We start from the raw sequence: 25,867 nt of genomic DNA on the forward strand, positions 1-25,867 counted from the left end.
GTGCTGGCGGGAATATTGCCAAGTAACATTGTGCCTGCCTTGAGGGATAGGGGGTGTTTCAGATGGGGCTGCTTTGGAGATGCACATGAATCTGGGATAAAGCTCCTGGAACATACAAGGATGTGTTTGAGCTGAAGTGTGTTGGGAGTGACAGCCATAAAAGCTAGTTTATTAGAATTCACTTGCACGGACAAAAGGAAAAGCTTAATGGAGCTTGATGGAGTGTCGGAAGCCCAGAGCAGCCTTGGTTCAATAAAAGCACATTGGCTTTTGAGATAGTGATGAAGTGCAGCCCTGGGAAGGCTCCTCACATGCTAGGAGAGCTCCAGGTGCTTTGTCTTCATCACTTTGTCACAAAAGGAGCAACAAGAAACAATATGCATCCTCTTAGCATTACTCAGTTGTTCCAATGGCAACTTCCTCTCCCAAGGCCGCATCCAGAGGAGCAGGTGAGGCGATCTGGGTGAGAAATAAAGCATATGCTGTTTGTGCTGGTGGCTGGAGCACGTGCATGGTGGTGGTGAGGGAGGAATACAAGAATTTTTATTGGCCTAATTACTCAAAAATGTGAGTGAAATTTGAAATCCCCACCGGCACAGGAGCACATGATTGTCACACAGACAAATTCTCCAGTGGCCCCGACTATACAGGAGGCAGATAAGCATCAGAGCATCTGTGGAGGAGACTACCCAGAGCTAATGCTCTAAAAGGGACTGCAAACATGAGCAAACTAGAGAATATGTTGCAGACAGAGCATCCAGCAGCATTTTTTGCAACAAACATCAGATGGAGGCCACTCGCTGGCAGCAAGAGGGGAGGTCAGGACCATGTGTCCTGCATGCTGTACCAGCCAGACATGGAGAGGATGAGCCCCCAACCTCATAACCTGATATTAATTAACACCAGCTCAGCTTCCACAGCTCTTTCTCCCCATCCTGTACTGCAAGAGCTCCCAAGGCACATAGGAATGGCGTTACTTATAGAATTCTAGAACAGTTTGGGTTGGAAGGGACCTTAAAGATCACTTCGTTCCACCCTCTGCCATGGTTAGGGACACCTTCCACCAGGCCAGGTAAGGGGAATTCTAGTCCTTCTAGTGAAATTCTAGTAGATTTCTCCAAGGGAAGCGGCTCATAGCTGCCCTCACATGGATGTCACCACCTCACAGCCATCAAGTGAAGCTATTAAATACCAAGCACTTCCCATGAGGCTGACATTTTTAATCCCCACTCTGCATTCTCTTTTCACACACTGGTGACTGGGGCCTTTCCCCACTGTGAGGGCTTTTCCCTTCTTCCCCATTTCTCCAGCCTTATTGCTCCCTCCCACTCACAGCTGAGAATTAAAAGACATAATAAGAGCCCTTGAACCGGACGGCGGGGTGGGGGGGTGAAAAAAAAAATCAGGTCCGTTGTTTGAGGCAGGGATTCATCTGCCTCTCCCTGTGGAGATGAAGAGGCCCTTTCACCCCAGCAACCAAAAGGCTGCAGCTGGATATGTGCTCACCAGTGTGGCTGTGGCTGGGAGCTGCCAGCCCGGGGGGCTGACAGCAGTGACATTTCTACCTCAGATTAGAGGGGATGGTGCAAAAACGCATTAGAGTTGCTGGGGAGACTGTCCCTTCATAAGGCTGCACGCCTTATGGGGTAGCTATGAAACGGGGCCACAGCGTGGCTTCAACCCTTTTTGTAGATTAAGGTTAATCAGAGCCTCACCAGCCCATCGTGCTCTCCCAGCAGAGTCCAGACCAGCTGGAGGTGGGAGACCAGTGCTTCCAATATCCCCACCCAGTGCCCCTGCTTTGTTCTCTGCTTCTGCCCAGTGACTTTCATTACAAATATCCTGTTATTATGGAGGGAGAGAGAGGGGGGAGAGGGCCCACACAAAGAGAAAGAAAAGGTTGCCTGCTAGAAACCCAGTAATTACAGGGCTTTGGCTTTCCTGGAGGAGGATTCATACTGATTCGACATGGCTGTGGTTCACACGTACGGCTCCCTCTGGGGGCAGGCTCCTGGTTTGATTTCATTATCACCTGCCAGGGGAACTTTTGCCCCAAAATGAGTTCCCAAAAGGGGATAGTTGCACTTTTATTAGTTGCTTTGAAAGCAGTTTTGCTGTTGCCCCCAGAAGCCTCCACATTCATTTGGCCACAGGATGGGAGAGCACAAGTGCCACGAGTTGGGCTGTCAGAGCAGCCTTGTTATGGTCAAAATGTATGGAAAAACTTCTTATAGAATCCCAGACTGGTTTGGGTTGGAAGGGACCTTCAAGATCATCTTGTTCCAGCCCCCTGCCATGGGCAGGGACACCTTCCATTAGATCAGGTTGCTCCAAGCCCTGTCCAACCCGGCCTTGGACACTTCCAGGGATGGGAATCCACATCTCTCTGGTCTGTTATTGATATGCAGTCACCACCTATTTTAGCAAAATCTGGTTGAATCCTTTCAAATCTCTCCTAACCCCACACATGTGAAGACTCTGTTCTCACATTGCTTATAAAGATAAGTCAAATCTCTGTTTGTCCTTTTACAAGGCAGGTAAAACATAACTCAGGTATAAATGTGTGCAGGTTAAGTCTCGCAGGACCCAAATTTGACCTTTCTGTATTCATTCTTAAGTGTTGTGTGACTTGTTTTAGTTCAAGTTCAGCACCCAGAACATTCAGTGTCAGGACTTCTGCACAGCTCTGGGTCAAGTACCAACCCCATTTTACACCTGGGTGAAACAATGGCTCAGATTAACCAGGCCAATTTCATGCTGGAAATCTGAAAAAATAACAACCCAAACTGCCTCTTCCCTGCTCAAAAAGCATGTTAGACACCCTCTCCCCCTCCCTAGTGCATCTTTACATATTGTACACAAACCTGAAAAGGGGTCTGTTTGGGGTAATTTTACACCATTCCTCTGGGAAATGTATTTCAGAGCTGGTTTTTCATCTCCCCTGCTGATTTGCCAACAACGCTAGGACATTTGTAGGACACCTCACAGCAGCAGGGCCGATGATGAGACAGAAAACTCAACAGGAAAGATGTTTCTGCCATTAGCACATGGACCTTTAGGCAAGTTACCTCAATCCTTTGTGGTTTTATGATGTGCGCAAGACAAGAACCAGCACATCAATTCCCTGCAGTCTCAGAGGGGAGTACAGTCATTGGATGACAAATACTAAGAAACCTCCTGTCATGGACAGTGCCCCAAAATTCCAGAAGTCACTTCAATCCCTGTAAGCTCACGAACTCCACATGTACCTGTGTGCTTCCAGGTGTCCGGATCCATTAGTCTTGGAATGAATGCAAAGTGCAGAGTTGGACTGAAGTTTGGGTTTCAGGCAACTCCAATCCGCTACTAAAAAATCGTAGAATGGTTTGGGTTGGAAGGGATGTTAAAGCCCATCTCATTCCACTCCCTGCCATGGGCAGGGACACCTTCCCCTAGACCAAGGTGGAGGTCGCTTCAAGTCCTGTCCCAGCTGGCCTTGGACACTTCCAGGCATGGGGCAGCCACAGCTTCTCTGAGCAACCTGTGCCACGGCCTTACCACCCTCAAGAGGGAAGAATTTCTTCCCTCTATCCAATCTAAATCTACCCTTCTTCGGCTTAAGACCAATCCCCCTTGTCCTTTCCCTATCCTTGTAAAAAGCCCCTCTTCAGTCTTCTTCTAAAATCACTTAGGTGAGCATTGGAACTGAGTCCCAGGTTTACAGTTTGGCTCCTCGTAAAGACAGGTCCACTCACAAAACTCAGCCCCAAGCTCAGCATTTGGTTTCCAAACATGCTGAACATTGCTTTGGTTCTCTCTCTTAATTCCCATCATCTTTCTCTTCCTCTCTTTATTTACTTCTTAATTTCCCTGGGTCTTAATTTCCTGTCCCTTGAGCCCTCCTGCGCCCAATCCCTGCCTACATGAGATTGACTCCACAGCTTTTCCCTCTTCGGGGAAAGGTCAGGGATGAAGGTTGGTGTGGGGAGAAGAAAGGCAGGAGCAGACAGAGAGGGAGCTGTCATAAAGGTCTGGCTGTGAAGCCTCTCTGAGAGAATGCCACTTGGGGAGGCTGTAACAGCTTTAGTCTGCAATACAGGGGGATTAAAAGACTAGTTCTCACAGGACAAAAAGGAACGGAAGGAGCAGAACAAGGGCAGAATGAAGCTGCAAGGGGAGGAAGGGAGAAAGTTAAAGAGCTCAGCTCTAAAGAGCATCGGGGTTTAAAGAGCTCCAGTTGGAGCGTAAAAAATGTGAAGTGGCCTGCACAGAAAAGGGGCTTTGGCCAATGGCTCTGCTTTGCTTTTTCACACTAAGCACACACACTTCAGGCTGCTTCAATCAAGGTAATTTGGGATGTTTGGCTTTGTTCATTTTCAGGGGCAAAGGAGTAGGAGGGGGCAGCAGAAGGCTAATGAGGCTCCACCAGATGTGACACTCGAAAGGAACAGTGGCCATTCTGTGTTTTAAATAGCGGCTTATGGCTTTGATCCTCACCCCTCCTGTCCCTCAAACCCCCCTTCTCCTTGAGGGCCACAGAAGAGTGAAGGGGTCTGGGAACAGGAAGGAAGTATGTGGAATTGTGGAACACCCTCCTCAAGTGCTGCTTGAGCAGCCTTTTCACCCCTCCACGAGGCCTGGAGATGGAGAGTGTGACTGAAAAGGTAAGGAAAGAAGGAGACTTGAAATGCTTTCCAAAAGAAAAGAAAAAAACCCAAAACCTCAATGCATCAATTGCAGGAAATGTAAAGGCCAAAGTGCCACCAACATGGACAAGCAGCTGCACTCCAACAGGGAAACCTGACACTCCAAAACCTCTTGGAGCATTGCTCAGGTATTGCAGGAAATGGGGCTTCTTAGGGCTCGGTAACCTAAAACCAAGGACTGCTTTGCCAGATTAGCAAGGTTTGGACATGTCCAATATGCTTGTGAATAATACAGTATATTCTTCTCAAAAGACAGGAGGATTTTTCCAGTTTAGTCTTCAAAAACCTTTGAAGCAATGGCAGCAGAGGAAGGTGAGACACCACCCATGAGTCCAGAGTTCCTCCCATGAACACACGCCCGAGCCTAAGGCACTCAGAGAGTAGAGAAGCAGGTTTCCAGCAGCCACAGGACTGTAAACATGTTCTCTCATCTTTGATGTGATCCAGCTTCACAGGCTTCCAAGCCAGGAGAGATGCTTCAGGCAGTCGAATGTCTAAGGCAGGTTTTCCAGGCTATTTCAGCAGCTCAGCAGAGCTGGGGGCTGGTGGTGCTCTGTGCACAAATTCTACTCAAAGGGGAAAAAGGAAAGACTTTGTAACATAATAAGCAACTTCCAGACAGGAATTAGAGTGCAGCACATCCAGCAGAGACAGGGGCTCGAGTGGCATTAAGGTAGGAGGAATATAATTACCTGACCTGGACTGTGGCCAGGATAATGGTATTAATTTATTTCAACAAAGTCACAAGTGCCAAACCCTGGATTTTACATTTAAACCCAGATAATAGCAAATCACAGCACCCTGATTCTATTCTTCCAACTTCTGGCTGGAAGGGACAGTCTTCCTGATAGGTTTTCATCCCTAATGCCTACCTTAAGAGCTCACCCTCAGCTTCATTTGGGAAGATCAATGCCATCCCAGTAGCTATGGATCTCCAAGGCAATCCCTGCACCGTGTAGGACAGAGGAACATCTTCCCAGTCCCCACAAATCTCCTGCAGGAGGTAAAGCCACACTCGGTGTCAAATTCAGCCCCAAGTTCGATCTGGTATTAATTATCCCTGCTCTGATGAGATAAATGCTTAATCCTCTGGCTGTTGACACTGGAAATGGCCCAATCCACCCTGGGGTGGATATTATCCCAGGGAACTAGGCTTCAGCCACGATCATGTGCCATACAAATGTTCACTAGCTTGCAGGGAATGGATTCCATGGGGTGAACAGGATCCTTCTGTGGCACAGCTAATCCACAATAATACATGACCCAAGCATTGATTGTATCAGGTTTTTCTTCCTCCATTTTTTTCCTTCAACATAATATTTCAAATTTCACATGGAATTTCTCCTTTTCAGACATTCCCTACCTCCTTAGAGCTTACCAGCTTTCCTGCTCCAAAGGGAACTTCCCAAGCTCCACTGCCCAAGGGATGTGGAGATGGGTCTGCACAATCCCTGCTTCTCTGGGAGTCTTTCTCTGTCTTCCAGGAGAAAGGCAATAGATCTCCACATGGCTTCCCTGGTTTCACATTCCCTGGCAAGGCTAAACCAAGGAGTTTGTGTTGCAGGGAGAAAGCAGAAATGCTGATGCTGCCAGAGGTGGGACACTGTCCTGATTCCTGATGAAGCTGTTAAGGACTGTGGTCTTTCCCATGTCTGAGCATGTGTGTGCCAGGAAGGAAAACCACTGTGTGCCAGGAAGAAAAACCACTGTCCCACACCCACTGTCACCTGTCCTGCATTTTGTGACACCTGGGAGATGCTTGTCCCCACCTTCCCACTGCCACCCAGCCTTTCTGGCTTCTCCCCTACTTGCTCTTCTCTTCACAAGGGCTGCCTTAGAGACAGTTGCTGATCAAAGGCAAATTTCAAACCCAGACAAAGAAATAAGTTTGAAATAAAATATCACTGCACACAGGTACTTGGGAGTGCAGGTTTGCTTCCCATTCAACAACAAAACAGGTTTTCAAGACAATTCTACACAGATTCAAACAGCAGCACCATAAACAGCTGATAGGAAGGGTTGAATACAGGAAATACAATGGGGAGTCAGTGCATGGTGGGACTTTTCCCCCTATAGACACTCTTAAATAACCAAGCTTTGTCTCTGGACTTTTGCCTTTGCCATCGTTGTGCTCAATTTAATCCCAAAATTACAGTAAGGCAAAGAACTAGCAGGAGAAAAAAGCTGATCTTTTTACTGGATTTTTTTATTCCTTAACAACAAGATCCAGAGAGGGGCTATTTGCTCCTGGGCAACTTCACCTCAGCTGTGAGACCAGACCAAGGAGGGAATGGGAGATTGAAGCCCAGCCAGTGAGAGCATGAGAAAGGGCTCAGCCTAAACGAGACAAGAAAGGGGGTTCTGGAGATTAAAACAAAGATCTTGCAATCCAAACTCCTAGGTCTGTTTCCAACTCCAATACTGACTTCAAAGTGCATGTAAGTAAATCTACTTCATCTCTCTCTACCCCAGCTCCTCCCATGTAAATAAACGCAGAGGGGGATGTTGCTGCTGGTACAACCCCAAATCATGGCTACACCATCCCAGCAAAGCATCAGCTCCCAAACTGGCAGTACCCATAAATTATTTCCTGAATGTTCAGTCATTTGCATAATTGCAGAGATGAGGTTTAACGGCAGGGATAACTTGGGCTTCCTGGCAAAGGGGAAGCATCAGCTCATTCTTCCAGTGCCATATCCAGTGTGTGTAAGGACTGTGCTAGACTTTTGCCCTGACCTGGAGCTGGCAGTGCATAATTTACAGTCCTTAATTTAATCCTTAATATTATCCCTAATTAATGACAGACCAGGGTCCTGGAACTCCAAACCATACAATTAATTAGGAAGCAATAGCAAACAAGCACAACAAGAGCATCTGGGAAGGCACCAAGCACAACAGGGCTCTGCTGCATCATCCCTGGCCAATGGCTCCTGTTCCCACTCCTGACAGCTGGTGCAGTAAATGGAAGCAACAGAGAAAGAAGGGAAACGAGCCTAGCAGTGAAAGACAGGGTGAAGCAGCTGCTCTCCAAGTAGGTATTTGAGGATATATTTGAGCCCTCCTTCCCAATAATCTCTGCTTTGGGACTATCCCAAAGCATTCTCCAACTCTTTGCCTAATACACTTTACACCTCCCTCCTTTTCCAAGCAAGTGGCCAATCTACCATCTCCAAAGTGTTACTGCTGAGAAACGGCTCTGATAAAGTGATGCAAAACTGCTTTGCTTCATTATATTGGATTTTGCCTAATCTTGCCATGTCCTTAGAGCTCCCTAAAAATATATTTGCAGACAGCAAGCCAATCCCTTCCTGTATTTTCACAAAACGCACAGAAGCAGGAAGCAGCTCACACTGCTGTGGGTCCATTATTAAGCAGCTCTTCTGGGAAGAGCAGAACAGGCACACTGGAGTTGCATTGCCTTCCCTCCAAATGTGCCATGGAGCATACAGCTCCAAGGAACAGCAGGCAGTCTCTTCCCACCTGATACTCCATGATTCTATGAGATGAAACGCCTCATGTAGTACTGTAACAGACAGTAGCTGTGATCCTGCATGATTCCCTCTCCTTTGATCGGTAGAGAATGCCTTGATCAGCCACAGATCATATTTCTCCCAGAAATACACCAAAAAAGGTCATCAATCCAGTCTGTTGGTGCATTTCTGTCCTTTTGTACTGAGACCTGAGCAGCATTAGCTCACAAACCACTCAAGTCTTGGACAACCTGGGGAAGCAGCTGCCAAATCCATGTCCATTCTGTGCCAGGTAGGACATGGTGATCTGACGAGCTTCCCAGAGCCCTCTGCACAGAACTATTGCACAGGAAACCAAAGCAGGTGACACACAATCAACACCAGAGCTCAGCTGGTACTCTCAAGCCCTTTGCTGTGATCTGACCCACTGGCTGTTCATCCCGGACTCCAACATGTTCCCTCCTCTTCCAGAGCTTCCCGTGACAAGCACTTTTGTGTGGGAGCTGATTTCCTTGCTGTGTCACACATGGGTCAATTTCTTTCCTCCTGTGCCTTCCAGGTGACAGCCCCAGGGACTAAAAGGTGACTCAGAAAGGGAATCCTACAGTCTAGCCAAGCTGCCATTCCTCCTTAGCCTGAGGAGAGTTCTCTTTCCCAGGATCACAGTCCACCTGCATCCTACTGATCAGGCAGATGATGAAGAACTAGACCATGTCAGAGCAGTGGCAGTGGGAAGCAGCTGATCTTTGTCACTAAGGCAGGACAGCAGCTTTGATTCCTGCACTGCTCTCACCTCCCAGGTATTTGGGCAGCTGGACACCGACTCAGGACTATCACCACATCTCCACACTCCATTCCCTCCCCATCTTCCTTCTAGTAACACCAACTGGGCATTGCAGGCACAAGGCAGGATGATTAGAGAGCAGGGACAGCATTTCCCCTCCCTTCACCTTCCTGCAGGAACAACAAGATCCCATCACATCAAGTCTCTCTGTGCCAGTGCTAGATGAAGCCTGATGCCACAAAAGCAAATCTTATGTGCTATCTCTGCCTTCAGATGTTACAGTTGTTCAGAAATATGGGGCAAGACTATAGGGTTTGTGAGCAGTAGCCTGAATATCCTTCTCCAACTGCTCAGGCATCTTCATTCCAGGCTCTCCATCAGGTCAGCAATGGAACAGATACACAGTAGATGTTCAGTCCCTGACACTGGGTTTAATCCACCACCTGGCCGGAAGAGAGAAGCCTGGAAGTAGCTTCCTTTAGCACTGGCTGGAAATATTCTGTACAAGAAGCTCCCAGACATGGTTAGTAAACACTGAAAATCAAATCACTCCGTGCCTGTGGCTGCTTCTCTCCCCCACTGCTGGCTCAACCAGTCCTAGCTAAAGTGCTTTGTCCAGTCCACCACAGGCAGATGGTGCCGCAGCTGCAGCCTTGGGCTCCTCACTGGAGCCCTTCAGGACCAAGAACTCCAGTAGAATGTCCAAGAGGCAGAAAACCAGGTGCCTGAAAGAGAGAGAAGACAAAGCTTAGGCTGGTCAGGGCACCGGAGGCAGAGCTCACATGAGGAAGGTGTGTTCTGACTGCCATCAGGGTAAAGAGGAATGATCTCAGACCCTGGAAGAAATGTTTTAAAGGATGATTCAGCTTTTATTCCACCTCCCCCAAACCAGCAGGTGTTGAAGCTGCTGAGCAGCACAGAAAACACAAACACACCTCCTGGAGGGAGGTGGCACATGTGTTTCACAGGATCACTGAGGTTGGAAAAGACCTCTGGGATCATCGAGTCCAACCTTTGACTGAACACCACCTTGAGCACTGAGTGCCATGTCCAGTCATTTCCTAAACCAGGAATGGGGACTTCAGCACATCCCCAGCCAGCCCCTTCCAATGTTTAACAACCCATTCAGTGAAGAAATTCCTCCTGATGTCCAGTCTGACCCTCATTTCTCTGCAGTCCATTACCAAACCCTTGCTTTCCAAACTCATAGTGCTGGGCATAGACAAAAATACCCCCCTACATGGATCTGCAGCTCCTCCAAAAACAAACTAAACTAGGATTTGTCTTACTTCCCTGACATCCCCTAACTAAGCAGGCCCAACAACATAATTAATGACTCAATAACCTCCAGCCAGACCAAGGTCCTGGACACACACCCTCATCACAAACAAGCCAGATGCCCTCTAACACTGCAAGTCTGGGATAATGAGCCGGATAAGCTTCACGCCAAGCAGCTGGAAGCAGGAATTGCATGGCAAAGCCCTGAGCACAGCTCACAGATCCCATCAGAGGCCATCAGGGTAAAGACTAAAATCCACATACCTGTTTATCACAGGCTGGCTCAGGGACTCCTGCACCAGGTTCCAACTCATCCGACACTTGCTGGTCCCAAGGATTTCTTGGATCACATCTGTAAACAGACAGTGCTTTAGGAACTGCACATTTCCACAGGTCAGTTTTCTCCCGGTGGGTGCTAAATTGCAGCTTGTGATGGTGCTCTGAGCTCGAGGCATCTCATGCCCAGCATCACCATGACAGGGAACACCCAGGGACAGGACAGACTGCCAGGAAAGGGTTCCAGGCTGGAAGGGCACATACTGGCAGAGCTTTTTGATTACCAAAGGATAGTGAGGGCCCCTTACACTGCAGCAAGAAGTTAAAAGTTCAGACTGCACTCACATGGATTAGCCAGCAGGTGCTTTAATGCCTAAGGTCCCCAAGTCAAACTTCAAGAGAGGGAAATCCAGTGCAGCTGGGCTCAGGATTTCAGTCCAGTGGAAAAGCCGCAGGCTTTGCCTAGTGACTCTTCTCTGCCATGGGACCCTTTGGCAGCAGGTGGGAGCACAGTGTGCCTCTGGTTTTCCTAAGCCCTGCCTTCAGTGAGGTGGCTTGGCAGGAACTGCATCACCACTCTAAGCATGGAATTGCGGCCAGTCTCCATGTGGGAATCACCAAGACACCCATCCTTCCTCTCCGAGCTGTGCTGCTCCCCAAATACTTACGCAAACTATCCAGAACCGGGAAACTGATTTTTGCTTGCAGGAAACCATTCAAACTTCAAGGGTCATGAACCTTTCCTAGTGCCTTGGCACAAGCAAACTCCATCTCAGTGTTTAACCACATTTCCACAGATTCCAGTGCACTGGAGGGTTCTCCAGCCACTTTTCTTTCCCAAGGGCAACTGACAAGTCCCTGGGACACACTTACTAGGCAAAATCCCCATGAGGCTCTGCAGGGCCTGATCTGCTGTTGCCTTCTTCTGCTCCTCTGTCCTGGGGGGTTTAGGCACTGCTGGTAAAACTCCTCCGGGCCAGATGGATTCCTGGAGCAACTGGAGGTACTGGACCCAACGCTGGGTGCAGGTCAGGTTAAACATCTGCACTTCCAGCCACCTGTGAGCACAGGGAGACAGAGAAAGGTTAGGAAAAGTCAGGCTTGGGACCAAGTCAGGCTATTTCTGCCCATCAGGGGCCCTGGAAGGGTTAAATCAGCTTGCTGCGTTCGCTAACATGCGGTTTTCAAGTCTGCACAGCAAATATTTTCTTAAGTATTAATCAGTTGAGTTTCCCATGCACCAGAAGTAGGATATGATCCCTTTGTTATGGACAAACACGTGTGTAAAGTCACAGGGGAAAAGCGAAGGCCATAAAAAGCTCCATCATCCTGCTAATCACAGGAATTCAAGTGAATCACTGATTCCTAACTGGCCTGAAGCTCATCAGTTATCTCCATGCACAAGCCAATACAGAGATGGAAAAACTGGTGTTTTAACTAAAAACAACACCCAGGAAAGACTGGAAGGACATAAGCATGTTCTGGCAGCCACTGTTCCTCTCATCAGTCCCTCTGCCACCAAGACAGTCAAGGATGTCTTGCCTGGAGACCAAAACAAGGTCCAAGGATGGCAAGTCATGAATATCCTACTGCTTTGCTCTCCTCTTGGCCCTCTGCTTTCCTACTCTTCACACCTGCTCCATCTACTGATGGCAAGCAATGGAATCATAGAATCACAGAATGGTTTAGTTTCGGGACCTTAAAGACCATCTTGTTCCACCCCCAGCCATGGGCAGGGACACCTTCCACTAAACCACATTCCTCCAAGCCCAACCTGGCCTTGAACACTTCCAGGGATGGGGCAGTCATAGCTTCTGGGAGCAACCTGTGCCAGGGTCTCACCACCCTTATAGTAAAGAATTTTTTCGTTCTCATCCAAAATCCAACAGAATTGCTGGTGGGCCCTCCTGCTGGGTCAGGACTGTGTCCTTTATACACTAACAACCTGCAGACCCTGAAATGCTGCTCCACAAAATAGGTTGGAGGCATTTGCAGCTGCACCGGGTTTGTCCCCACCAGACAAGTGCTGGGAGAGTTTCTAAATCAACCATATGGACCCTCTTTCCTGGACGTGAAATCCCTTCCAATGTAACAGCAAAAGCCAGAGCTGTCAGTCAGAACCTGCCACTGCCTGAAATCTTTCCTCTCAGAATTAGGAGAGGCTATGGATGAATCCCTGATACCACAGGGTTTCCCTGTGGTCCCCTGGTTTAGCAGGATTTGGCGATGAGGGCCCAGTGCCACTGTCCTTGTCGGCAGGAGGCTTTGGAGCAAAGACGGGAATACCGGCACAGTGCTGGGGTAGGGAAAAGGCTTGTGATTTTGCCAGTACTTCAAGATTTCCAGAGCAGAGGAGTTGGCCAGCAGGGCCAGGAGACCCATTCCTCTTGGCAGCTGGTGTTCATGCTTGCAATTCTGTCACCACTATTCCCCAGCAGCTCCCAGTCCATTCAAGAGCACAGGTCCTGCCAAGGCAAACTTTATTTAACCTGCGCTCTGCCAGACTGTCTGCATTCTTCCCAGGCGAGCCATTCAGGCCAAGGGTGTCTTTACTTGGGCTAATGTGAGTGGAGAGTCGGGAATAGCAGCACCTAAAGGTAACCAGGGCAAAGGAAGCAGGTTGTCATCAGGGACAGTGCGGCAACGTGACGTTCCCTTCGTCAGCAGGAAATGAGGTGCCAAGCTGCAAGTCTTGAGGGACGAACACCCAAGAAATGTCCATTAAAAATCTGAAAAGGAGCCTTGGTGCAGCAGGAAGGCCTGGTATTCTCAGATTAAGGTCCTACTGGAGCATGGGCAATGATTCCGGTAATCCCACTAATGGGAAGACACATTCTTTATGCTCAGCCTCACCAGGGACCACACATACTGATGTTGCTACAAGATAATGCCAGAGATCTGAAGCTTCCACCTGTCTTAAAGGACGAAGTGTCCCAGTCCTGCCTGGGAAAGGCCATGTTGGAAATACAATTAAAATTGTTTTAATCTCCAGCCATCAGCAGATTTTAACACTCTGGATCGTGTTAAGCCCTCCAGCCATTCCTAACCAAATCAAAGTGTTAAACTGCAACTTTCCCAAGGCCAAGAGCTTTCATTAACATAGTTTTTTATTAACATGTTTTTCTACACAGCCTGCTTTCCTGGCTGAGAAAACATGTGACAAGCAACAGAAATTCAGAGCCTTGGGGAGAGAGCTGCAAACAACCTGCACCAAGGAGATCAGATTGAACATTGACTTGAACCTCAATACAGCAATAGCCACTTTCCAGCGTTAAAAAGGTTGCAGAATGCAAAGAATGAGCTTTCTTTTCCTTAGAAACATTCCTAAAACGGCAAAAAATCAAGAAAACACTGAGCAGAGAGAAAGCTGAACCTAAAGACAGCACATGTTTCCAGACAGCTCAAGGGCAAGCTGAGAACTGATAAATGCTGGAAGGTCCCACACAAACAACATCACATTTTCAGCCCATTTATTTCCATAAAACCACCACAATTAGGCATCGAGACCTATAAGTAACGCCAATAAATCTCATCATATGTGCACATACTGTGATTAGGTGAGTGCTCACAGGTCTTGCATCCCACAGTTGTGAAACACCATTGATGGATTTTCTTCCTTAGTCTGGCAGCTCACTGCCTTCCACTTTGGGAAGCAAAGGGCAGGATCTGGGAATGGCTCCATGGGTCTTGCACCAATAAATGCCACAGCTCCATGCAAGTTCCTGAGAAGAGGTCAACTTGCCCCATCACATGGTGCTCAGACAACTGACGAAGAATCACCCAAACACACAAGTATACAATAAAAGAAGGAATTAAACAGGAAAAGGGACAAGAAAGAAGGAGAAAACAAAGCTGGGTGCACATGACACAAAGACTAACGCAACTCTGCTCTGGGTCCCCTTTTGCTAGTCTACCAGGGTGTGGAGCCATTCCAAAAGAACCGGGAGGAGAACTGTCCAGACTGGTCCATCTGGCTCTAAATCCTCCCTGGGAGAGCAGTTGATGCTCTCAGATACTTCAAAAGAAAATATACAAACCTGCCACAAAGAGTTTTCCAACCTCTGCTCAACCTGAATGTGTTAAAGTCACCACTGACACCCATTTGGAGGGAATAACATTTCATTTGCACAACATGCACAGGGGGAGCACCAGGAGCATTTAAACTGTGAGAAGCAAAATAATTCACAGAATCACGGAATATCATGAATTGCAAGGGACCCACAAGGATCATCAAGTCCAGCTCCTGGCCTTGCACAGGATACTCCAAGAATCCCACCTCAACTCCCACTATTGTTGTTGCAGCTCAGGGAGGGTCACACAAATGTTATTGAAAATTCCTACCTGAGTAAACCCCAGAAAATGGCAAACTGATTTTTCCACCAGGCAGACTTGCTGCACCAGGATGGGGATTAACAGCACAGGAACTCCAAAGATTTACTGGTTCAAAGCTGACCTTTGCCAGCAGGTCACAGATGATTTTTTGTGCTGTTAAAGGCCTGAGCATTTGAGATCCATGTGCCACATTGAAAGCACACACATGCTGATCCCAGGTAGAAATAAATCCACCAAGAAACACAAATAGACCTATCTTTTTTTATTTTTGGGTGGCTGATGGGTTACTATTTCCATTCTGCTATTTCATGAAGAAATAGCCTTAATAAGAAAGACAGAAAAAACACACCTATCACTGAGTCATCTCCTTACACTTCAGCTGAGACCAGAAATAGATAAAGTGACCTCCTGGGCTCAGACATTTGAATGCTTTGATAATGCCCAGTGCAAAGAGACAGATTCCAAAGGCTATGGGGTCCTGGAAGATAATCTGGAGGTGCATAACTTGCCCATGTTGTAAGGGACCTCTGTTGGAAATAGCTGCTGGTGGGGGAATGAAATGGTTGCTAAAAAAGAGCCAAATTAATGCCGTGGCTTAAGATGGAACTCCAAAGTCAGCTGAAGGGATCCATTAAGACTGGAACACTGGAATGAAAAACAAGGCCTGGCGGGGACAGACCTGGGCCTTCCTTCAGCACCTTGATGCAACAAAGGCTGCTAAGAAGGAGCAGCCTATGGAAAAGGCAGACTGGGAGTCAGGGACAGGCAAGACATGGCATCTGGGATCAGTTTTACCTGGCTGGATGCACTCACTGAAGTGGACTATCCAGATGGTTCACCTGCAGATGGAGGGAGCTCAGCAAAGAAAGGTTGGATAGGTTGGATTTGCTTAGTCTGAAAAATAAAGATGGACCAGGAATGGCCAAAGACATACAGTACTCCAAATTTACTAGAAGCTGGTCAAACTCTGCTTTTCTCATCCATCAAGGTGAGGATAAGAACTGAGATCACTTGAGCGAAGGAACAGTGAAGTCAAATTTGCTGATTATAATTAAAATCTGAAGCTATAGCAATTATGATTTCCCCGAAACTGGGGATTTTAAGGATTTAGACAAACACAAACTGGAGACCACATTAGGAAGAAGATAAAATGAGAGAGCCCCTCTGCATTAGCTGTATAAATACAAACAGCTCCATAAATATACATGAGTTGAGTGTAAGAGTAGGAAGTCCTGCTCAACATTGACCACCTTCCACCCCAGAACAAGGCCCCCCCCTTTCCCTGAGGAATTCAGCATGGCTATCCAGGAGCTCAAAAAAGGTCCATGAGAGTAAGGTAGTGAAAACGATTGAAGAAAAAGACAACATCTGGAAACCACAAGTCATGCAAACATGACTCTTCCTGAAATCAAGAAAGGTTGGTGCTTAAATCACCAGACCAAATCGCAGAATATCCAAATTCTTCCCCAAACTGTGCCTTGAACCACAAGAATATCCTTGACTCAAGAGGAGCAACATTTCAATGCTGTGACTGCAAAACCTTTCTGAGCAAAGCCTGTAAAAATGAAGCAGCAGCTGCAGTGGGCACAGTTAAAATTGAGAAACATAAATGGAGACTTTTTGCCCCCAGGCTCAGCTTTGAGCACCTGCTACCTGAGCCTAAATACACCTTCTCCAGACAGCCACAAGCAGAGATGTGCAGCAGGCTCAGCTCAACACCTTCAAAGCAACCCCACACTTGTCCAGGTAAACCCTGCACCAAGGAAGGAAACAGGAAAGAAAAGAAAAATTCCTCCATAAATCTAAGAACACAAAGCATCCTGAGTCTTTTTAAACTTCTGGTCAATGACACATGATGCGCAAAGTGAACTATCCTTCTTTTCTTACGAGAAGAGTTCCTCTCCTGCTGCCCTCTCCTGTAACTGCGGTTACAGTTGTGAACAGCCCATCCTATACTCAGCTGAACACAGAGTGATGAAGTGTTTGAGTAGGAGGCCGAGTGCTTTCCCTCAAACCGGGTGTCTTGCCAGGCTCCCTCTCCCCATTTCTGCACTGAGGGAAGCAAAAAACAAACCCAGCTGCAGGAAGTTCACACTAGTGGCATCTGCATCCATCATTCCTTAATCAGAATTACCCAGGCCAGACGTCCTGGGCAGAGGGATTTTCCTACCTGCAGAAGCCCTGGGAGATGTGGGTGTGCAGGACATCTTATTGTGGGGCAGAGAGGAGAAAAAACACATCGTTCCCTACACTAAGGAACCATTTACCCCCTGTAAGCATGAAACCACACCTCGGTGCTGGGATTTCTCTGCCATTTTATGTGTTGCTCTCTCAAAATGCACCTGCTGCTAAAAGAAATCATGGAAACACACAGGACTCCAATGTCTTCACCCAAACTGCTCTGGTTTTGCTTTTATCCACTAGGATCTCCCTATGATGCTTTGGGGCTCAGGGAAGGGGGGGGAAAGTATGTGGTTAAAAAAAATCCAAACCTCTTTGATTTTTCACAAAGCATCCTGGCTTTTGATAAGATCTTCATCAAGCATTTATTGAGCCAATTAAGCTCTCAGTGGTGCCCCAGGGAGAGGCCAGGCTGTCTCAGCCAGGCCTTGCTCAGAGCAATTGCTTCATTAGCCCATTTCAGAATGAAAATACATAAAGCTACTAATAACCCTTCAAAAACCAGGGCAAATCAAAACCGACAAGGACACATTAATTTCTCTCCATCCTTTTCTTCTTTGCTCTGTCTGAAATAGGAATTTGTTGTGGTTTTTTAAATCTAGAAAAAAAGTTGGCACATGCAAACTGTTGAAACAGAATCCGAGTTAAAATAATGTTGCAATTGTTATCAAAGCACAGAGTGCTTGCTTCATTCTAGTGGCTGTTTTTGGAAGAATGCTGCTTCTAGAAGAGGGAAAAAAATTTTGTTTGGGACAGAGATTCGAAGCCAGATCCAAAATTTCCAGGTGGTTGGAGACAGCTGAATTGAGGCCCACTTCCAAGTTGATTTGTATTTACTTTACATATACACATGAAGACACACACAGTCCTGAAATCGCTGTTCCTGACATACCACAGGCCTGTGATTCCTGCTACTACTTACAACGCAAATAGCCAGATCCAGAGAGGAAGATTAAAATGCCATGAGGTTGGTTCCCCTATTTACTAGGTCTGGTGCTGATTTTTTGGCTTGGTTTTTAGGGACAAGGACTTTGCTGCCACGAACCTGGGCCTGCCAGCACAGCCCCTCCACGTGCAGTCCTCCCCAACACGCCCAAATCAACTCCCCCTGGTAACAACCAGAAGAATTAGTGGATTTAGTTGCTCCAGTTGCATTCATATTGCAGTTCTGGCTGCTTGTTTCTGCCACCAAAACTCTGAGATGCTGCCCAAGGCTGGAGTGGGAAGCTACTGCTCCACAAAGCCAAAGGAAAGTGGGACAAGCCACAGCTTTAGCATAAACCTTCCTGGCTTCTCCTGGCACCTGCAGAGCATAAGTCAACCCTTGGCTTTAATGCCTTTTAAAGATAATGCAGGGAGGAAAGAGGCAGCCTCCACAGGGAACGTCTGTCCACACAGAACCATATCCCACCCCAGGGCACCACCTCTGCTGGGTGACATGTATAGCCCAGCTTTGGGTTGATCCTCACTCCAGCACCAAGATGAGGCCTGGGGCACCATCTTGGCTGTCAAATGTGGCCCCTGCATGGCTCCAGGGCTGGGCAGAATTCCCTGACATGGGCATTGTGCTCCCAGCACTCCCATCCCACAAGTGCTGCCCGAGCACACAGGCTGACTCAGGGACATCGAAGAGGGTCAGACACTGGCAGCACTTTGGAGTCAAGAGGATCAAGGCAGCTGCCAAGGGTCTTTGTGCCAGTTCTTTTGGCACAGAGATCAAGGAGGAAGAAGAGAAAATCAGATAAAAAGCACGTAGCAGGCAGCTCCCTGAAGCTACAGAGCTCACTGACTTAACAGCGGTAGCTGCGCAAGTGTCTGTGACACCTGAGCTGACAGTGACAGGCCAGAAGAGCCCCAAAGCCAAGGTGACAGCAAGAACTTGCAAGAATGCTCTCAAAAGCCTTATGGTCACCTGCAGTCAGTCTCAAAGCATCCCTGGCTGTCCACCTACAGCTCACAAGGACTGAAACTTCACCTCCCCAAACCCGCCCGCTTGAGGGATGAGGGGACAGGGGACAAAGCCTGGAGCAACAGTGGAATCACCCAAAGCAAAGAACAGAGCCAAGCAGTGGTGAGTTCCTGGGTAAGGCAGAGATGATTTGCATTTATTTTAAGTCACGTCAGTGGAACATGACACTATCAAAGCTGTCTGAGTAGTTCTACATGCTCCTTTCAGAAACAGGCACTTCCGAGCCCAGCATGGCCTCTGTGCCCCAGCCCCGCTCAGGTTTCAGGGGACAGACATCCAGGGTGAGCCAAGACACTTTACCTCACTCAGTGGTTTGCACTCTATGGCTTTCTGTTGTGCTGCACAGGAAAGAGCTAGGAAAAGCTTACAGACCTGTATCTGCACCTCAAAGACTCCCAGATCCATCCTTGGGATGCTGGCAGTCTGCTGCGGCTCCTGTCTGGAAAGTGGAGCAGAAGGAGCAGGGGAGCAGCAAGCTGGTGACTGTCCCTTGGCTCCACTGCTGTCCCGAGCTCCTTGTGGCACTGGCAGATCCCTGACCCAGTGGGGCCAGATGAGGACAGGGTGTGGGGTCACAGCCACAGCATGGTTTGCGTGCTCGTCATGTATTTTTAACACCTCTTTGACTCACAAGGCTCTAAAAACCACCCGGATTCTCCAAATGCTTTTGAGTTCTTCCACCAAACACCCCCAGAGCCCAGAATACCCCCATGTAGTCCACTTTGCAAACAGGTTCCTGTTGCAGCTTTCCAAGGGAAGAGAGGAGATGTGCCTTTCCAGCCTGTGGGAGGGGAGCAAGAGCTGGACAGGGGAAGGGAGCGGAGCTGGAAAGGGGCGGTAGGTTTGTTTACAGGCACAGATCCAGCACACAGAGAGAGGCTGTTGGAAGCAGTCCTTGGCCCCAGGGTCATTCCCACCCCTCAGCCCATCCGCCTCCCCTCCACCCGCCTCTCCTTTCGGCTCCTAAAAACGATCCCTCCCTGTTACATAACGGGATAAGCGGATTGGGCCTCGCACACACGGCCTCCCTTTACTTAACAATACCTTTTTCGGTCATGGAGCCTTCCTCTCCCCCTGCCATCCACCTGACACTCAGGGGAGATGGATAGTGCCTGGCTCCAGCTATTCCAGCTACGGAAGGAGGGGAAAGAGGAGTCTGGTGGGATGCTCCATGCAGAGAACGGTGAACAGAGCAGGTAGGGAGATCCCAGAATGGACACCGTGGTCACAGCAATCACTTGATGTCACTGTGAAAAAGACCCCAAGGGAGAGGGGGATTGGCTCTTGGGAGAAACTGGTTCTTGTTCTTGGTATGCTTTTTGTTGGTTTGCAGGTATTTCTATCACTCTGCACTGAATGTGCCTCATGCCAGAGCAGAATCATCTTGCAGCTGCAAGGAGGCAGCAGGAGCAGCACCTACTCACCAAATACAAACTGGCAGAGGAGCACCTAGCAGCAATCCCCTTCCTAACACTCAAAACACTTCCAGGGCACCTCCTTTCTGCCCCATACCACCTCACTCACTGACAGGAACAGGGAAGGACCATCTCTTGAAGGGATGATGCCCACATCTACTTTTTCCCCTGCAGCAATCCATGAGCAACACCATCCTCCTGGCAACAGGTCAGTTCCCACTGTGCAAGTCCCCTCCCTGTCTCCTTCACATCAGACCTGTGGACTGTTGACTGTCCCAGAACAAGAGCAGAGTCAACCTCAACATGTGGATTTCAGCATGGACATAGGGTTTGTTCAAGGGGTTGTATTTGCACCCTGTCCTGATGGTGACACGGAGAAGCCACCATATCACCTCCAGGCAAAGCTCTGCCTGCAGTGGGTTTACCCACACCTGCTGAAGCAGAGCAGCTACAAACACACTCCCTTCACTCTGCTCCACCAGCACAACTCGCAGAGCTCCTGCACCTTTCAGAGCCAGGCATGTGTTGTGTGTATCCCAGCTTTCTAGTGGAAAATACCAATGCCACACGTGGGTGCTGCAGGTTCCCTGGGTGAGCAGGACACAGTTTAACAGGAGGTGATGACGTGCCTGTTCAAGCTCTCATACCTCTCTGCTTACACACAGGGATTGGGTTCCAGTTCATTTCCCAAGAGACCAGATTCCATTTTGGAAAAATGGCAGCAACACCCACCTCCTGCCGCCCAAGGGAACAGACCCAGGAGTGAAAGCAGCAGTGCCTGACCTCAAAGCACTTTGGCAACCTCTACTAAGTGCAGTTTAAGTTACCAGCTCAGTTATAATGTGCTGCCCTGCACTTTCTGATGCCAACTCTGGATGCCTGCAAGAGCGGGAAAAGCTCTGCTCCAAGATTCTCCCAAGCCCAAGTCCTTCAGGGCTCTAAAGAACCATATCCTCAGTTAGTGATAGCCACCAACCTACACCAGAAAACAGGAATGCTCTGTTTGTGTGTCTTGGCCTAGAGCCTTACCACCCAGAGGCACTGGCCCAGGACAGCTTGGCAAGTCCATCCTAGTTGGAAAGGAAGCCTGTTCTCACTCCATGTGCATGTCCCTGTCCCAGGCACAGGCACTGCTGGCCCAGGGAAGAGCAGGGAGTGCAGCAGTGAGAGCAGAGGCCCTGGCAGGCCACACTCTGAGCTGTTTTTGACAAGTTGCTGTTCCCTCGGCCTGTTTACTCTCCTTTTGTAGATAGAACAAGCTGAGCCACTGAGCAGTGAGACCACGAGGCCGGTTCTCTCCGGAGAGCCAAGGAGCTGGGCACTGTTGCCTTTTCATGAGGCAAGACTCCCATTCCCAGGGCTGGATCCTTCCTTTCCCTGTTATTAAGGGATAGCAAGCTGCCTGCTACAGTTGCATCCTTGCTCACAGGGAAAACAGCTCCTAGTGCAAATCTCCAAGAGGTTTCTTTTACACAGCATCTTCTTTATAGAACCTTGTTTGATGCTCAGAAAACATTTACCCACACTCAGGCATGAGCTCCATTTAAGACTGTGACTCCAAAGGGAATTTACCCTCCCAGAGCTGCCAGGTTGCTCATTCAGGCCTTACCTTTGAACAAGGGTCCCAAAGAGCAGGTTGAAGACCTTCTGAATGTTCTCTGTACACAGCCAGCTCCAGTGATCCACTAGCACCAGGCGAAGCACATCCAGGGCCAGATCAGCTAAAGCTGTCTCAGAGTCTGCCAGGAGGAAGAGGAGGGTCAGATGAAGAAACCAACTCAGTGCCTGAGCAAACCTGGTGAAAAGCATCATCCCAAACTCACTCTTTCCTCCAAGTCTGGCATTTTGTGCCACACACAGATGACCCGCTGCAGCTCAGTCAGTCTGGGGAGCCTGCCCTTACCACTCTTTCACTTCTACTTCCATACAAGTAGCCTTAATCGCCCCACAAAGGGCCACACCAAACCAGAATGTAGTTGCTCCGAGGGCTCAGTTCCTTCTCAGTTGAAGAGAGGATGACAATGTGCCCAAAACAGGTGAGAATGAAAGTAGTCACTGTAGCTAGAGAAAGGTACACTGCTGAAGACTATTTTCCTGGTCTTCCCCATCACTTTCCCCTCTTCCAAGAGTTTTCCAGGCACAAGGCTCCAGTGGGTGGCTGCTTTCTCATCTGTTTTTGGCACACTGCCATCCCTATATGTGGACTGATATTTGATAAACCCTCTGTTTCACTGAGAAGGAACTGAGCCCAAAAAGGGGAGAAAGCAGGCAGTGACTGCAGTCAGCAAAAGCTACACTGCTGAGGACTATTTTCCTGGTCTTCAGGAAAATTTTCCACTCTTCCGAGAGTTTCCCAGGCACAAGGCTCCAGATGGTGGCTGCAGGCTGCCATCGTGTGGCCGATCCCAATCTCTGCAGGAAGGGGGATAAACCACATCTGGATAAACCAGATGTATGTTAAAACACAAACCCATACACGTCCTCACATATCCCTGCTGACATAAGCCTGGGACAGCACAACCTCTCTCTGATCCTCAGGAGCACATCAAAAGCTTCAGTGTAAACACCTTCTACTTGCTGGAGAATTACTTTTGGCCCCAAAGCAGTTGAGGTGTTGTCCTGAACAGGCTCATTAATGTGCCACAAACCTGCCTGGGGCAGCCACTCCTAGGCCAGTGCCCCGACCTGAGCCTAATGTCAGGTTGGCCAGGTGAGATCAGGTGCAGCAGCTTTTCCTAATTTGGATTCCCTGATGCCTCATCTTCCAACCACTCCGCCTACAGAGAATTTACACACACAACCTACTGCTGAAAATAAAGGGAAGAGGGATTCTGGACCTTCTCCTTCCCTCCTCTTTCTCTCCCCACTGCGTATGTGCAGGACTAATTAACTCCAGGCCACTTCACTTGGAAAAGACAGGGCACTTGGCCCTCTTGCTCTGGGCCACGTCTAAGCTATTCCTCACTTGCTTTGCCCTCTGAGATTTGACTTCCCAGTGCAGAGCCAGAAGCAGGCTGTCCAGTTTCCCCATAACCTCAGAGGGACCATCCTCAGCAAGCTCCGTTTATTCCTGGAGCATTCAAGTCCTCTTCCTCAGAGAGATGCTGGCCAACCTCTTCCCAGAAGTCACTCCATGAGCAGACAGGGACACAGGCTGCGTTTTTATCCAGCTGCTCCAGACGTTTGTTCCCCTCACCCTGCCAGCCCAGCCTGAAACATCCCAGACCTGCAGGCATTTGCCATCAATGACGTTCCATCTCCCTCAGAGTTCAGGGAACTTGGTGCACAGCCCTGGCCTCCAATTCCAGTCCTGCCTCCCCAAAACCATGTGTTCCAAGATTATAGGCAAAGCTGGTAGCACAAGCTGAGTTTCAGACCACCAGACCCATCCTGTCACAAGCACATGTCAGAGCTTGCCCAACTTGAAACACTGGAAAGAAATTTTGGGGAAGTTCCAGTTGATACAGCTCAGCAATTCCAAGAAAAAGATTAGAGAACATATTTTCACTTGTGTTCAAGATAATCTTGTAACTGTTTTGAGAAGCTGTGGCACCGCACCCCTGTGCTTCAAAGGAGAGATCTAGAATCAGAAAGGGAACATCATTCCTTGAACTGGGATTACATTTTTGCTACTCCCATCAAATCTATCCAAACTTGATCTCAAAAGGTCCTTTTATAGTGCATGGACATATCAAGGCTAATTTGAGACTACCAAGAAACTGTAATTTGGTCATTTTTCAGTTTCGAGGAGCTTGATTTTATAACATTGTCAGTTTAAGCACTGTGTCCTTAAAAATCTTATTTGTGCAGTGACTGTGCTGAGTCTGCAAAGGTGAAGATCCAAGAGGAGCCAAGACCCAATTTGCTTTCAACAAAGCCCAGAGCAATCACAGGACTGGAAAAACTCAGTCTGCTTTCCCTTCAATCAAGGGCAAGAAGAACAGGTCCTGAAAACCCTGTAAATTGATTGGAGCTGTTGTGGTCCCAAGGGAGAGAAATTAAAGCAGTAACAGAGGGGCTGAGCTCACCAGAGTCCGTGTCCAGATGCGTCCCATCCACATTCTCCTGCACAGAGCTTCCCTTAGGCTCTCTGCCTCCCTCGCCTTCAGGAGCTTTGCTAGGGATTGCTTCCAGCAGCTTCTCCTGCTTCTGGATGAAGGATTCCATAGCAGCCAGTGACAGGGTGCCAGAGACCTACAAAAGCCATGCTGTATTAGTACCACACAGGCCTGGATCCCACTGATCAGACAACCACCCATCTCCTTGTCTGCACTTGGTGTAGCCAACAACACATCCAGGCTTGCTTACTGTCCACCTGGCACATGGGAATAAGGCTGCAGCAACCACAACCCTCGTGCACGTGGATTATTCTAAGCCAGCATCCAACCAGGGCAATGATTGGGATCGTGAAAGGATTCCAGGAGGGATATGAACTTACAGCGCTGCCCTCCCTGATGGAGTACACTATCCTGTCATGAGCTTCACTCACACTCAGCACTGGAGTGATTTTACTAGATGAGAACCTCAGCCTGGACCTGAAAAGCAGAGACATGGTACAGTCAGTTTTCTCTGCAAGTTGTGAGTGATGAGTTTTCCAGCCTCCACCAAGACCGAGGACCAGCCTCAGCCAAGACCCAGGACCAGTTATCTTTGCCCAGTGCCACATCCAAGCTAGAAAGCCTGATTAGACCTAAAGTGGTTCAAAACCAGCACCTGTGCCCAGGATAATTAAGAGGTAGCAGTAAAACCAGGTAAAAAAAGCATTACAGCATTTTTCCTGACCTACACCTGAGCCAAGGCTTTCCAACATTCCACACACAGACAGGTGTGTTACACGGAAGCCGACAGGCAGATGTAGGCAGATGTCAGTAAGGTGTGAACATTCCAGCATACTGAGGGAAGTGTTCAGAAAAGCCTCTGAGATGAAACATACTCAGCAGGATTGTGAAATCCAATCATAAAGACACACAGAAAGGAGAGTATGAAAGGATGCTCAGGATTATGGGACAAATCATAAAATAATGTGTCTATCATTAAGGAATGTCCTTTTCAGCCAAGATGGTTCCAAACTTGTACTTTTTTGGTTTGCCTTTTTGTTCAAAGCAGTTTTTTCCAGCAAAACATCACTTATTTAGGAAGAAAAAGCACTATTTGTGCAAAAACCTTCCCTTCTTCAGTGAGAGAAGATCACTAATGAGCACAATGAGGTTTGGCACTGCCAGCAGCACCAATAAACACTTGGCGAGCAACACACATGCAATGACATTCAATATTACTCCTAAATAAACATTCAAATGTGTTTTTTGCAAGGCCACTGTGTGGAACACATAGGAGAGGCAGGAGGGAACCTTCAGGTAGATAATTTATAGCTGCATTTTCCAGTTACTCATGACATATATGCGTCATGCACATGTTTAAGATTTAAAAGGAATTCCCCGGGAGCAACAGCGTCTCTGCTGGCAAATGGCAGCACATGA

The 25,867-nt window shown here is 48.3% G+C and overlaps 1 protein-coding gene across 4 annotated transcripts in view; it reads right to left on the minus strand.

The window, feature by feature from the left end:
- Nucleotides 1–25,867, minus strand: part of SNX19 (sorting nexin 19) — a 56,532-nt gene that overhangs the window by 8,910 nt on the left and 21,755 nt on the right. For 2 of the 4 annotated variants that reach the window (XM_027655575.1, XM_027655574.1), the window contains 6 exons: nt 24,829–24,925; nt 24,419–24,584; nt 22,000–22,129; nt 11,367–11,551; nt 10,482–10,569; nt 6,871–9,664 (listed from right to left, as the gene is read on the minus strand). In XM_027655575.1, coding sequence (XP_027511376.1) covers nt 9,541–9,664; nt 10,482–10,569; nt 11,367–11,551; nt 22,000–22,129; nt 24,419–24,584; nt 24,829–24,925 — 790 coding nt within the window. In that variant the 3' untranslated portion in view covers nt 6,871–9,540. Of the gene's footprint in view, nt 1–6,870; nt 9,665–10,481; nt 10,570–11,366; nt 11,552–20,004; nt 20,223–21,999; nt 22,130–24,418; nt 24,585–24,828; nt 24,926–25,867 lie in introns of those variants that run through there. The other 2 variants (XM_027655576.1, XM_027655577.1) reach the window with 2 other exon arrangements.

The sequence above is a fragment of the Corapipo altera genome, unplaced genomic scaffold, assembly GCF_003945725.1.
Source record: "Corapipo altera isolate COAL_440 unplaced genomic scaffold, ASM394572v1 71, whole genome shotgun sequence".
NCBI classification, from domain to species: Eukaryota; Metazoa; Chordata; class Aves; order Passeriformes; family Pipridae; genus Corapipo; species Corapipo altera.